The sequence below is a fragment of the Malus domestica genome, chromosome 16 (assembly GCF_042453785.1).
Source record: "Malus domestica chromosome 16, GDT2T_hap1".
NCBI classification, from domain to species: domain Eukaryota; kingdom Viridiplantae; phylum Streptophyta; class Magnoliopsida; order Rosales; family Rosaceae; genus Malus; species Malus domestica.
In genome coordinates this window covers 34,303,166-34,316,833 of record NC_091676.1, presented here as the reverse complement: position 1 = coordinate 34,316,833, position 13,668 = coordinate 34,303,166, and the positions used below count along the sequence as shown (strand labels likewise).

The 13,668-nt window shown below is 39.2% G+C and overlaps 2 protein-coding genes across 2 annotated transcripts; both read right to left on the bottom strand.

Moving 5' to 3' along the window:
- Positions 1 to 542: 542 nt before the first annotated feature.
- LOC103435705 (RING-H2 finger protein ATL29-like) lies at positions 543 to 1,943 on the bottom strand. The gene is made up of 2 exons (XM_070814944.1): positions 1,799 to 1,943; positions 543 to 1,602 (listed from the first exon to the last, which is right to left on the bottom strand). Exon 2 carries the CDS (start codon positions 1,429 to 1,431, stop codon positions 670 to 672), a length of 762 nt encoding a protein of 253 aa, XP_070671045.1. The 5' UTR covers positions 1,432 to 1,602; positions 1,799 to 1,943; the 3' UTR covers positions 543 to 669.
- Positions 1,944 to 3,948: 2,005 nt separating this feature from the next.
- On the bottom strand, positions 3,949 to 8,267 carry LOC139192775 (zinc finger CCCH domain-containing protein 56-like). Its single transcript, XM_070815444.1, has 2 exons — positions 6,855 to 8,267; positions 3,949 to 4,469 (listed from the first exon to the last, which is right to left on the bottom strand). The coding sequence occupies exons 1-2, from the start codon at positions 7,615 to 7,617 to the stop codon at positions 4,189 to 4,191; spliced, it is 1,044 nt and encodes a 347-aa protein (XP_070671545.1). The 5' UTR covers positions 7,618 to 8,267; the 3' UTR covers positions 3,949 to 4,188.
- Positions 8,268 to 13,668: the final 5,401 nt, after the last annotated feature.

Below are 13,668 nucleotides of genomic sequence, written 5' to 3'. Positions count from 1 at the left end.
TCATGTATTTAGGATGCAACTTTGTTATCCTTTGCAGCCCGATCGTCCTATGTTCTACAATAATATCTCTTTCAGTGTGAAATTGACCAATATCCCCAACTATTAACCCACCAATCCTCTCACACGCCGGCATATATTATATTGCGCATCACAATTGCTGTATATGCCATGCAAACGCAAGCGCAAAGAACCCACAGACCCTTCATTAACCTTGTCCCTTGCTACCTTAAATAATTGAACCAACTAACTACAGACATTGAACATTTTAATGAGCCCATAAATTATTTCTTTGTCAAGTTTTGATGATATTTTTGGATCATTTTGAGTAGCGTAAATGTAGATTTGGGCAAATGTAGAGTTGAATTATGATAGAAACTTAAGCCTTAAACTCTCTATTTTTAGAAAAACAGACTCAAGAATCGAAGATCTATTGGCCAACTCCCCTTTCCCCCCCCCCCTCTCTCTCCTCTTCTAACTCCATGGGCGCATGACTTTGGTCTTTGATCAAACGTGTGTTTAATTATTTTGTAAGTACAAATTCATTAAGACTAAAGACGATAAATTTTACCATAGCTTTCATATTGGGATGTCAAGATTATATTAGTCACAAATAGAAATGCATCTACAGACAACAAAGAACGTAATATGGTGGCAGACCGTGTTGTTGATCTAGGAAACAACTTTGATTGAGGCTAAATGTATTTCGTGGCCGTTATGTTCGTAATAGGCCCCTTTTGAAAGATGATTTAATGTAACAGACGTTTTTAGGCCTTGTGCTATCTTTGTAATTTCATTTTGGGCATTGTTAACGTCTCCTCCACCGGCGGAGCCAGAGGCCTCTCCAAAGCAGGAAGCACCTGCATTGTCTCTTTGGCGAGAAAACTCCCCAAATGTAGTACAACTTCCCGTCCAGTTATGATGTCCTCTTATAAGTTTTTCCTTCACATGTTCTGGCAATCTCAGCGTATATCGATCCTCCTCTGCTCTAGGCCTAACTATGGAGTGCCCCGTTGAATGCGACCGCGAAAATCTTTCGGTTTCATTCTCTTTGTTTCGATCATGATTCTGATCGTGATCTTGATCTCGATCTCGAGTAGTGCTGCTGCTACTTTGTTCACCTTGTGCAACCATATTGTTATTGTTTTTACTACTGTTATCATTATTTCCTTGATGATGATGATGATCTTGGCCTTGTTCATCTTTAATGTCAATGCGGACAGCATCCAGATCCAACAGCACTGAATCATGCCCTTCATGAATGTCTTGCATGGCGTGGTTCTCATGAGCAAGAACCGGAGACTTGTCCGCCAAATTCGGGGCTACTACTTCGAGATTTCCACGACAAAATGGACAAGTTTTATGAGACTCGAGCCAGAGGTCGATGCAATCCTTGTGGAAAACATGGCAACACACCGTCAAGAGGCGTAGCATGCTATCGTCCTCAAACTCCACCAAGCAAATTGCGCATTCTAGGCCGTACTTCTCTATTCGAAAATCTTTGACACTTGCGTACTCAAATGTTGGAAATGATTCTATGAGTGAAACGTCAAGGCCTTCTTTGGGTACAACCGCCGTGCCCACAAGATCTCCGGAGGGTGTGCTCTGAAAGGAGGCAAGGATGTGATCCATGAAGCACTTGCAAAAGTAAATAGAAAAGAAACCCGCAAAGAAGAAGACAAGGAGGACGGTCAGAAGGATGATAATTGGAGGGGAGGCGGCATGTTGAGGTACTGGGGAGTAATTTGTATTCGTGGTCGATGATGACATTCCCTGCATAAAGAAGACTGAGCGGCAATACCTTGATGTTAACCTTGTGGCCGGAGATCGGCTTGCACTTCCGGCCAGCCCTAGTGCATGGATATTCTGAGACGACGGAACACAACAATAATAGTAATAGTAATATTGACGAGAAGGAGCTACGAAAGAGAACGTAATGTTGTTTGTGTTAGTGTCGGAACACAACAATGCATCTCCCCATGTTTTTGTGAGCATACAAAATTGTTGCCTTAATTTGGTATGTTGGCTGGCGATGTGGAAGTCGCTGGTAAGAACCAAAACTTCTGAGCTTAATTTGAGCGAGCCCTTGAGAGAAGGATGGGGCTCAACTAATTACTCTCTTCACTATCATTCCAAACCACCAATTTCTTCATCAATAACACACACACACAAATAGGGTTAGGATTGATGAGATACATTACAAAGTGGATCCCATAAAAACGTGTTTTAAAATGTACATATATGTGTGTCAGAATCGGTGAACTCATTTTTTGACATTCTTAGGGCCCACTCATTTCATTGTGGTCTTTGTAGAAATATATACGTCCATTTTCTTCACTAGAAATGAATATTTTTAATGATTTTATATTTGTCTATTTTTTTGCAAAGAAGATTTGAAATATGAACAGTTCGGATTCTTGAAAATTTACGAAATGGAAACCCCAAAAAAGTGTGTCGAAAAATGTCTCTGGATCTAGATCCATATATATAGGATAGTGTTATCCACACTCATTTTTACTTCTCACACAACTTTCTTAATTTCCAAACGTCGGATCAAAAGTAAAAAAAGACAATGGCAAAAAATTAACAAGCGCATGTAGAAGATAAAAATAGATGTACGAATAACACTATCCTCTATATATTTAGCCACCCGTATATTTCAATGCCATATTTGGCCCTTGGTGCAACGTTGGCACTTCTCTTTCCATTGTTAGGAGTCCCAAATTCGAATCTTGCCTGCCCATTCATCGAATAAGAAAGAAAAATCCAGTCATATTATTTTGCATCATACGAGAGAATACAGTTTCAAACAGTACAAAAGAACCTCAAAGGCAGAAAGACTGGATACAAATACCATGACTAATTCGAGAATAGGGGATGCAAGATAAATACCTTATTTAACTGATAGTTCGAACAAAGTGGTACAAACTAAGGACCATCGTCTCTTTCGGACAAAGAGGGTCGTCACATAATTATATATGTGTTGACCCTAGAAATTACAAAGCCTACGTGGCGCGCAGGCCAAGTATATTCTAAGCTAACTACGTCCTTCGGTGATTGCGGGCGTGCCAACTCGTCGGCCGGGGCTCGGCCGAGGAGTAAATTTGATGATGCTGCGTTGGGTCGCGCTACTGACTTCTGCGTCTTGCGATTGCGGCCGAGAAAGGAACACGTCTCGGCCTCTTGGGTTCTCGAGCCTGAAGACAAGGCTGCTATTTCTTACAAAGTTCACGAACCGAATTCGGCTTGCAATGTGCCGAATGTAATAACTGTGACACCTCACCTCGCCGAGAAGGCTAATGAGATGACCTCGACCAACAAGGATTCGAAAACCCTTCTCGACCGAGACTTGGATAGGTAATCGACCGTTCTCGCCGCAGTGCTGTTGATGCCAACGGAAGATACTGCGAGACCGATCGACTCTACGGTGACAGAGCTATCTATGCCGACTTAAGATATCACCGGTTGCTTCCACAGTGCTGTTGATGCCAACGGAAGATGTGTCAGCGAAAAAGGAAAAGAAAAAGATCTCAAGTTGTGAGAGTTTGCGCAGGGCAATTTTGTATTGATTTTGTGGGGGCTCTTCCATTGCTGAACGTCTTGTATTTATAGTAGCAGAACACCGAGCCCGAATTCCAATCCTATTCGAACTAGGTTTCCCTCTCCGGATTAACATTACCTCGATCAGTCCTATCTCTGCTAGGACTATGAATCTAGTCCTTAACTGAGCCGGATTCGCCTTCTAGTTTTACTGATCTCGTCGAGGGTCCCTATTGTATTAGGACTCGACTTGCACTCTGATTTAACCGACCTAGGCTTGGAAGCCCATGAGCTGAACGCCCCATGACCCTCTCGCCGTACAGCTTCCCGGGCCGAAAGTGACTCCTCCCTCGGCCCAAACTGTTATTTTGGGCCTAAACAATATGGTAACAAGGAAGACTCAGATTAGGATAGTGATACAAAGCTTCAAGTTCTATTTGTAGCAAAAAAATTCTCACATGAAACAAACACATCGGATGTGACTTAACAAGCCCGCGATTAACCTGAACTCGAAGCGAGGATACAGAAACTTTTGCAGAAGTGTTACAGCTACATGATGATACCGTAATCTCTTACAAAGACTAGGTATCTAGTTTTCTATCTAATTTATGTAAGCGACCGCAGTGCATTGCAGGCGAGCAATCTGAAATTCTATTCGATGTCATCAATCCAGTCACCGTATATCCTACTGATTTTGTCTGGTCCCTTCCATTTCTGATGGGCTCTCGGCCCTGATCTCTGAATTACAATAGATGGTCTTTGTGACGGAACTCCAAGGTGATAAACATCAGAAAATGAGAGTAGAGGGACCGATACTACCACAGCATCTCCTGGAGTTTTCGAAGGCATTACTCCCTGCTTATTGTCAGGAGCGACTGAAGAAGAATCTTTAGTTTCTCCCTCCACAAGCCCACCACCATACCGGTGTAATTCTGCAGTCAGAATTTCAGGATTTCAAAGTCAGATACTGAAAGCACTAAACGATTAGTCATGATAGATATTGCACACAAGTTCAAACTGAAACAAAAATATAGTCCTCAGATAGCGGAAGACAAATCATCCAGATTCCAGACAACACATTAGCATGCTACTCTTCAGTGGCAGAAAAGTTTAAGTTGAACAGATGTTGTCAAGTGCGTTCTCGTAAGAGCATATTTGCATTTATTGTCAACTAACTGTGAATACTTGTGATCTTAACAGGAGCATCACCATGCCAATTTTTATGAACACTTTCTAATCTTTCATTTTTCGGCCAGAACTTGTACCGATACTTCAGTAGCCAATAAACAAAAAATTAGAGAAAACAAGTAAACAAACAAATGCACAATCTAGTATCATTACTCATAATACAACAGTAACAGCACTGCGTAGCCAGACTGGATCAAGTTGTACAACAATAGTATGCATCTACATGATCCTTGCTTAAACTTTATATTTTGAGGGTAAATTCCATTGTGCCTTTCCTCATGGAAGATGCACAATATTTCCCTAGACTTCAATGCACAAGTCAAACCACCAATAAGAAAAAGTTGATCAGCTCAAAAGTGTGGCCACATCTCTCTTAAGCTGGTTGCTAATTTGAATTTGTCGCCATCTGTATAGTTGGTCAGGTGATATACATTGTTGGTTTACCACTACCCAAAACCTTAAGTTCATAGGAATGTGCCCATTCTGCACGTGGAGAGGCAGAGGAGAAACATAGGTCCAGCCCCACCCTGCACCTTGCAATCCTACAATAAAGTAAGAATGGGGATTGGATTTTGAACCAATGACCTCCTACTACCAATGCTCTAGTACCATGCTAGACAACCAGATCCCAAAACCCTAAGCTGTTACGATTGTGAACCAATAATTGTTTTAAACTTTAACAGTGGGAATATGCCCTCTGTTTCTGAGAAATTTCCACTGAAGGCATGAGAGAGTCTGGATTTGTCTTCTCCCTCATTAAAGACATGATAGGAGTTAGAAACTTATATCACTTATATTTTTTTATAAAGTCCTCTCACACATATATATGCTCAGAGGCAGATCCAGACAATAAGAATTCCACAAATATCTGTGTCAGCAGTGTAGATTCGATACACCATCTCATTCTCTACCGCTAATTATGTCAAAATCTTTGTTTCTTCTAAACTTACAGAGGCTCAGGTGGTATGTTTTATCACAAGGAATGAAAAAATGGAATAGAGCTTCTAACTAGGAACTTCCCTAGCCTACAATAAAAGATGCTCTTATTAATGATTATCATAATACGAGTGGCCTTCTTAGTTAGATGTAAGCCTCTTTTGGACTGATTGTTCTGTACCAGCCTCTTTGTTAAGGTTTTTCAGTGGGTTGGAGAACAGCCCTAGACCCCCCCTGATGACTTGCTGATTGTTCGATCTAGTGATGGTAACATCGACTCCGCTGCTGGAATCCGAAGGGTATTATTCAGCTGACCTTCTTCCTTCGTATTCTCTAATCATACCCATGTAAATTATAATAATAATTAAGAAACGGACAAACCATCCAGTTGTCCAAATCAGCATAGGCAACTTCAATAACATCTTGGTTCAAGGCCATGGATGGTTAAGAAAAATGAAAGATTGAAGAGCTTATGGGAGATTTCTTCCCACCACCATAATGAGTTCACTCTTTCCTGTCATAATCAATAACACAGGTGAACAAGTAAGCAATAATTCAACAGCATATTTCTGCTACGGAAACAATTCCTCTAAATTCCACTATAGATTGGCTCAAATAAAAGACGGGATGAGCAGCTTCGAATAAAGTCTTATGTTCTTGCAATCCAGAACCTCTGTCCTAACATCGGAATTGGGCTTTCCCAGGCTCTCAATGAAAGACAACAGAACAAAGAAAGGTGTTGACAAGCATCTTTGTCTTATGATGAAAAAGAAACATTCTTTTGTTAAAAGAAACATTCCTGTGTTAATGTTTCCTTTTTACAGGGGGGGGAACACAGGTAACAAAGTCTTTGTTAATGATGCACCAAAACAAAAAGTAAACCAGTACCATGATTTTGAAACTATTGGAAAATAAACTTAAATAGTAGTTGATCATAATTGAATCACTTAACATACTCAAGTACTTTTCAAAATCAAGAGCAAAACAAGAACAGGCGTGGGACATAAATGATGTATCAAATTATAATTTTACAACAATTATTTAGAGTTCGCTCAATGTCTTACTTATTTGGGACAACGGAAGTTGAGAACATCAAGCATCCATGTAAAGAAACTGAAACCAGTATTTCTTAAGTCCTAGAATGGAAGCATAAGCAAGACGGCTAGCTCTATGAAAAAGTATATAAATCATACCTGCTACACCATGAGCAAAATGGCATTTGCTTCCAAATGGGCAATATCCTGTCAATTCCCACTTATTGCAAACCCTTGTTTTCCAGTTTGATGGCTTGTTACTTGCTCCATTCGCAGCAGCAGCACCACCACCATACCCTCCAGGACCTAAACTTATTGCCACACTCTCTCTATTCTTGGACTGCTCATCATGTAGAAAAGTGCAATTATCCCCATAAGGACACCCTTCCTCAGTATAAAACTTTTTGCAATGCCTCCCTTTATAGGATCTTGGAGTCTCCACACCATAACCTGTAGAGACGATTGGAATTTGGTACTCTTCCCTTGGCTCTGAAGATACAGCCTTTTCTTCCTCGTGGGCAGCCACAATTTCTTGCCAATTTGGTGGCGGCCTCCGAAGCTCTTCAATGCTATGAGCAAAGTTACAATTGGTAACATAGGGGCACGTCCCAGCACGGAATTTGCAACAAAGTTTGGTTTTGAAAAACATTTTCCCAATGGCTTTTGACCGGTTAGATGAAGTTGCATCTTGGGAGTTCCTTGATTTCTTATTTGGGGGTTCGCTTCCAGAGCGACTTTGCGACTGCCTTTGATCATAATTTGAGTTGGACATGGTGTCCGCCAACGCGTCACCATTATTCCAAACACGGTACTCATCCTCAGTAGCCCAAACTGCCTGGTCACTAGACCAAATATCACCACCACCACCACCACTATTCCCAGTGATTACATGGACTACATTGCTCTCTCTACCATAATCCATTGGAATTTGGAAGTACAATTCCTCAACAACAAAGTAGAGTGCTTGAAACAAAACAAGACTGCTCTACAAAAACCCGAATACCAAAACACCCACAAGTTAAATTCACTAAAATTCTATCAAAGTTTTAGAAATTTTGAATGGAAAAAAAAAAAACCAACAATCTGAGAAATGGGCATTTCAAGAACCCACCTCTAACACACAAATTACACAGCTTTTAGCTATGAAACTTCCCCAGAAATAACAAGTACCTACTACTACTACTGCAACAACAACAACTACAAGAGATCAAAGAAACATACAAAGGGGGGAAATGGGAAAGTGAAACACTTTACCAAGTTGGAATTGCAGTTGGATCTACAGCCTCAAAATGTCCAAAACATAATTACCAGAAAAGTGGCAGAAAAGTGGCAGAGCAAAATGGGTAACTGTTAATGCATTAATAAGGGGAAAGTGGTAGATAAATTGATAGGAGTGTTCAAATTAATGAGGCAATAAAGCAAGAAAGAAAGAATGAGAGTTTAAAGAGAGAATTGATTCAGAGATCCCTCAGATGGAGGAGATTTCCAACTTTTCACATCAAAGGTTGTAAATTTTTAGAGGAAAGGCTTGGACGAGACTCTCTACTTTTGTTCCATTTTTAGTCATTTCCTATTTTCTTTTCCAACTTTTTGTCTTTTACTTTGGAGGCGATCCTGAGCGTGCGTTAGTATTGAAAGAGTATCTCAGGAAAATGTAAAAATAGTTGGTCTTCTGAAAGGAATTTACCATTACATGATATTTTAATGGGAAATTTTATTTGAACTCAGCTATCTTATTTCTACATCTAATTAAAAAGTTTTCTCTACTAAACTTTTAAGTTTGCCCTTAAATAAATGAGAATAAGAAAATAAACATTGGTGTTTATATCTCTACACCCAATAACTAAAAAAACTGACACACATCTACACTCTTCCATTATTTCTCGCAAAACACACCCAAATGACAACAAAATATGCTCCTGAGTTCATCAACAAGTAAGCTTGCTAGAAACCCGTGTTGCAATAAACCCTTAGTGGCCCTCATTTATAATTTCAGCGGAAAAAACTTCTTACCAATTTGTTGGACATTAAACAAATTTCGAGAAAAAAGCTTTCATGTCAGTGTCTATTTAGATGAGATAGCAACAAGGGTTTCTAGAAAGATGACTTATTAGTTTTAATAATTTATGCAAGTAGCCAACTCCCAGATAACGGTTCAAACAAACAAACATATCAACCTAAAACCTACACTGAAATTATAAAGGATGGCTAATAAGGGCTTTTAGCAAGCTGATTCATTGATGAACTCGAGAGAATATTTTGTTGTTATTTAGGTGGGTTTTGCCGAAAATAATGGAGGAGTGCACCGACGTGCCAATTTTGGAGTTATAGGGTGTAGAGATAAAAACACCAATGTTTATTTTCTTTTCTTTTCTTATTCTTATTTATTTAAGGGTAAACTTGGACGTTTGGTAGATAAAACTTGTTAGTTAGGTGTAGAGATAAAATAACTGGGTCCAAATAAAATTAGCAAAACTAATGAAAATGACTTGAAAACTTTAAGTTTTAACAATAAGGACAAAATAAAGGGTAAAATGAATAGTACCAGGATTGACTTTTTAGTGTAAAAATATGGTTTTTCGTTAAAGTGAACAGTACCAGGAGCTTTTCATTAAAGTTCCCAATAAAATTTCCCTATTTTAATTTAGTAATGCACTATTATGTGTATATATTCTTATTTCATTGGAATGAGATGCTAACGGTAAATTCTTTGCATGTAAATTTTTGTGACGACCCGTCCCAAATTTTATTATTTTATAAATTTTAAAATGTGAAATTTACGAAAATACCCTTAGAGGCGAGGGTATTGACTTTCGTGGATCAGCATATAGTGAGGTGTATGAATTAATCCTTTAATGTTTTCCTAAAGTACTCGATAAGTATTTTTGGTTTAAGTCACTATTTATATATTTTCATATATTTTTATAATGTTTATAATTATTTTTCATATTTAATTATTTGAAAAGAGGAAGAAGAAACGGAGAAAAAGGGACTGGGCAGAACTACCCAATCTAAGAAGGAGAGGAAGAGAACATGAGGGACCGGGAGAAAAAGTGCAACGAATCGGGAGAAGAGAGAAGGAAAGGATGGCCCAATCAGAGAAGGAGAAAGGAGGGGGAAAGGAGAGAGTGAGATGCACGAGATCATGGATCCTTCACCAGATCCTTGCGACCCAACCCTTAAAGCAGTGGAACTCAATGGGTTCCAATGGTTTTTCAGGTCCTATTATAAAATACAGTGTACTAACTATTAATCATTAAAACATAAAGTTAAAACGCACATTTTTCACCAATATCCCTCACATTGCTCAATTCCTTAAACAAAGCTATTGTCTCTATTATTTAATCTCATTTCTTATATGGATGCATCTAACGTCTCATTAGACTGCCTACGTACCCTAAACAGGGATCAAGCCATTCGTAGTTCACGACAGTGTGTCAAAACATTCACAGTAATCATAAGCAATAATCAATTTATAAACATTTATGGAATTGTCAATCTCATATATATAATATACAACAGAAAGGAAAAGACCCACTCACCTAAGGTCCGCGCTACGACTCCCTAGCACGCATATCGAGACATCACGAACCATCGTCGCCTGTGACCAATTATTAAATCACATCTCAGAGTTCTAACTGATAAAATATATAATTTACATAAAACCCATCCCTACGTAATTCAGTTTGAGAGATCTGTATCATGGATTTCCGATCCGTTGCTTCCAAAGATACACATTATACTTCTAGAATAACATCCTAAGGTTTCATTATGATCCAACGGTCGGATCTCCGCCAATTACCAAAATCAAGTGGCGGTCAACATTTTATTTTATGAACTTACAAATCCAATTCGGGAAGATCCGTATGTCGGATTCCCGATCCGTATGTTTCTATGGTCCTTAAATATTATGTGCTATAATATATTAAAGTTTGGTGACGATCCAACGGTTGGATCGTCGATTCACATCTTTACCAAGTAACGTATCTTAATGAATTTAGGTCCAAACGATCAACCTATGATATAAAATCACCACAACTGAACTCAAGACATCTAATTTAGCCTAAGAATGACATCGGCGGTCCCTTGGCCACACGTCGCCGCGGGTGGCGGTCGGCCGCCTCGGCTCGCAAGAAAATTCAACTATTTCTAAAAATTACCAAATTTTGCAGAAATGAAGATCTCAGTGAGTGGAGCAAATTTCATACCTGCGACCAAGGCCAATTTGGCCATGAAGAGCTCTAATTTCACTCAAATCCGCAGGAAACCCTAGAATGGGTTTTCTTCAATTCGACATCCTCGGTGTTCCAATGTCTTCCCCACTGCTTGGGGTTTTTTCCTGGGGTTGAGTAGAGTCCCTTGGTGGTGGTGATTGACGGAGTTAGCTTCACGATCATAAGATTTCCTCCATGCACCCCCGGAACCTACGAGTTCTATTTTTCTTAAAATCAAGGCAATATCTAGTGAAATTTGATTGGAAATGGAAGATAGGAAGTCATGGAAGGTTTCTCAGGTGGTAAATCGGTGTAGCAAGAATTTCGCCTGAAAAACCATCGGAACCTATTGAGTTCCATTGCTTCGTAGGTTGGGTCGCAAGGATTCGATAAGGGATCCATGATCCCGTGCATCTCACTCTCTCATTTCCCCCTCATTTCTCCTTCTCTGATTGGGCCATCCTTTCCTTCTCTCTTCTCCCGATTCATTGCACTTTCTCTCCCGGTCCCTCATGTTCCCTTCCTCTCCTTCTTAGATTGGGCAGTTCTGCCCAGTCCATTTTTCTCTGTTTCTTCTTCCTCTTTTCAAATAATTAAATATGAAAAATAATTATAAACATTATAAAAATATATGAAAATATATAAATAGTGACTTAAACCAAAAATACTTCTCGAGTACTTCAGGAAAACGTTAAAGGATTAATTCATACACCTCACTATATCTTGATCCACGAAAATCAATACCCTCGCCTCTAAGGGTATTTTCGTAGATTTCACATTTTAAAATTTATAAAATAATAAAATTTGGGACGGATCGTCACAATTTTTCTCTTACATAAGTCATTATTTTATTAGATACTAGTATGTACTCACACACAAAGTGTGAAATTTTTTACTTTTGTTGTTAAAATAGAAGGAGTTAGTAAGGACTATGCCTATAGCATCCTGAAGGAAAAGCAAGTCCTAGGGGGATGCTTTGTTGATCTTCTAGCAGCTCTTGGATGCTTAGTTTGGTGTTATGTTGAGTGCCTCCGGCGCCGATAAGGTGTTTCCATTGACTTTGAGGAGCTTCTCATGGCAATCAGATATTTTTGGCACTGGTAAGGTGTTTCCCTCGGCACTGACCAAAAAGTGATTTACGCTGCCATGAAAGCTGAGGTAATGATGGCAGCCAAAGCTTGTTTAGCTGCAAAAAAGATTGAAAATTTAGAGTCTAAGCTCAACCATTTGATAGGGTCCAATGTCTCTACCCTTACTTTCGGCGCATGTCAATCCTTAGAGTGCAAAGACTCCAAAATTATTGGAAACCTGGTGATTCTTTGCTTGATTAGGTTCCCAAATCTTGTGGAACAAGCATGGTCTATCTTAGCAAAATCTACGAGCTTCACCCACTAATTCTAGAACATGATGATGGTGGCATCACTGATCCGTTTAGTCAGCTTTGTGATGGAAGCTGTTGAATTCATGACTGGATTTCTGAGGTGGGCATATTTCAATCCACCTTACTCCGACATGAAAAATCATGGTCCTATAATTGCTCCTAACTATGCATCTAAAAGGACTTGTTCCCTTTGAAGATGGATAGTTATCTAGAGACCATGCCTTTCATAGTAAGTCGAAATATGAACCTTTTTTTTCTTTCTTCAGTCATGTGGCATCTCAGCTTCGTTTTTGGTGAACCTTTGGACATCAAGGTGTTTCGTGTATTAGCGCACTACCTTGTAAATCGTGTTATCAATATCGCAATAATGAGGATTATCATAGTTGCTTGTGAGCAAAAACCGAAGCTTTGTCCGTTGTTTTCTCTAGCCGAATCCAGTTGTCGAATATGTTGATTACGATCTGTATTAAATGGTTAGGCGATTCTAAGACATCATCTTTAAACACCATCTGATTGTCAGGCTTCTTAAAAATTTCTAAACTTTTCCAAAAAGCCTTGAATTTTCTCCCTACAAACCAAGTATGAGATTTCCGTTCTTTTCATCGATCTTACTCAAATCCTTTGACTTTATCCTAAAATCGATGGATACCCCTTCCAATGAACTTTATGCTTATATCACTAACTATGATTCTTAATTTGAGCCTCTTATGGTAAAGGTACAAAGTGAAGAAGAAGCGAAAGTTTTTATCAGTCTCCTTCAACACTTCCTAAATGGTTATCGGTTTGATGGGAAGTTGGCCACCATGTTCAGAATCCTCTCCCTATGCCTGCGGACCATAAACGCCTATGTACCAGGATTCACCTTGGGTACCCAGATCTAGGATTGAAGTTCCATTTGTCTCATTTCTTAAAATAGGTATTAAGCTATCATGACATTGCCCTCTGCAACCTTACTCCAGCATCATTTTGCATTCTTACATGCTTTGAGCTTTTAAACAAATGGTATGGGACGAAGTTAGGAATTCAAGAATTCCATATGCTGTACACTATGCATAAGAGCTTTGATCCTCACTACTTATTCCAATTGCATTGCAGTGTTAGATGGGCCGCCAATATAACCAATCTGCCATGCCATGATAAGGACTGATATAAAGACATTCTAGTTGTGGACAGAAACTAGGAATGGGATATTTCCGGAACCAGAATTCGAAATACTCCTTTTGCCGGTCTTAACTGTAATAATAATGTCACAAACATCAGTCAATGTAGTCCACAACTAATCAACAAGGACTTCAACAACATTCATCTTGCACACCGGAATTGAAGATGGCTAATAGCTCTGGAGAGAACTAAGGAGCATGAGCGAGACGCCATTATC

Coding starts and splice junctions, on each gene's coding strand:
- LOC103435705 (XM_070814944.1), bottom strand. CDS start 1,431: ATGCTACGCCTCTTGACGGTGTGTTGCCATGTTTTCCACAAGGATTGC.
- LOC139192775 (XM_070815444.1), bottom strand. CDS start 7,617: ATGGATTATGGTAGAGAGAGCAATGTAGTCCATGTAATCACTGGGAAT. Junction 4,470..6,854: donor TTTTGCTCATGGTGTAGCAG/GTATGATTTATA, acceptor TTCTGACTGCAG/AATTACACCGGTATGGTGGT.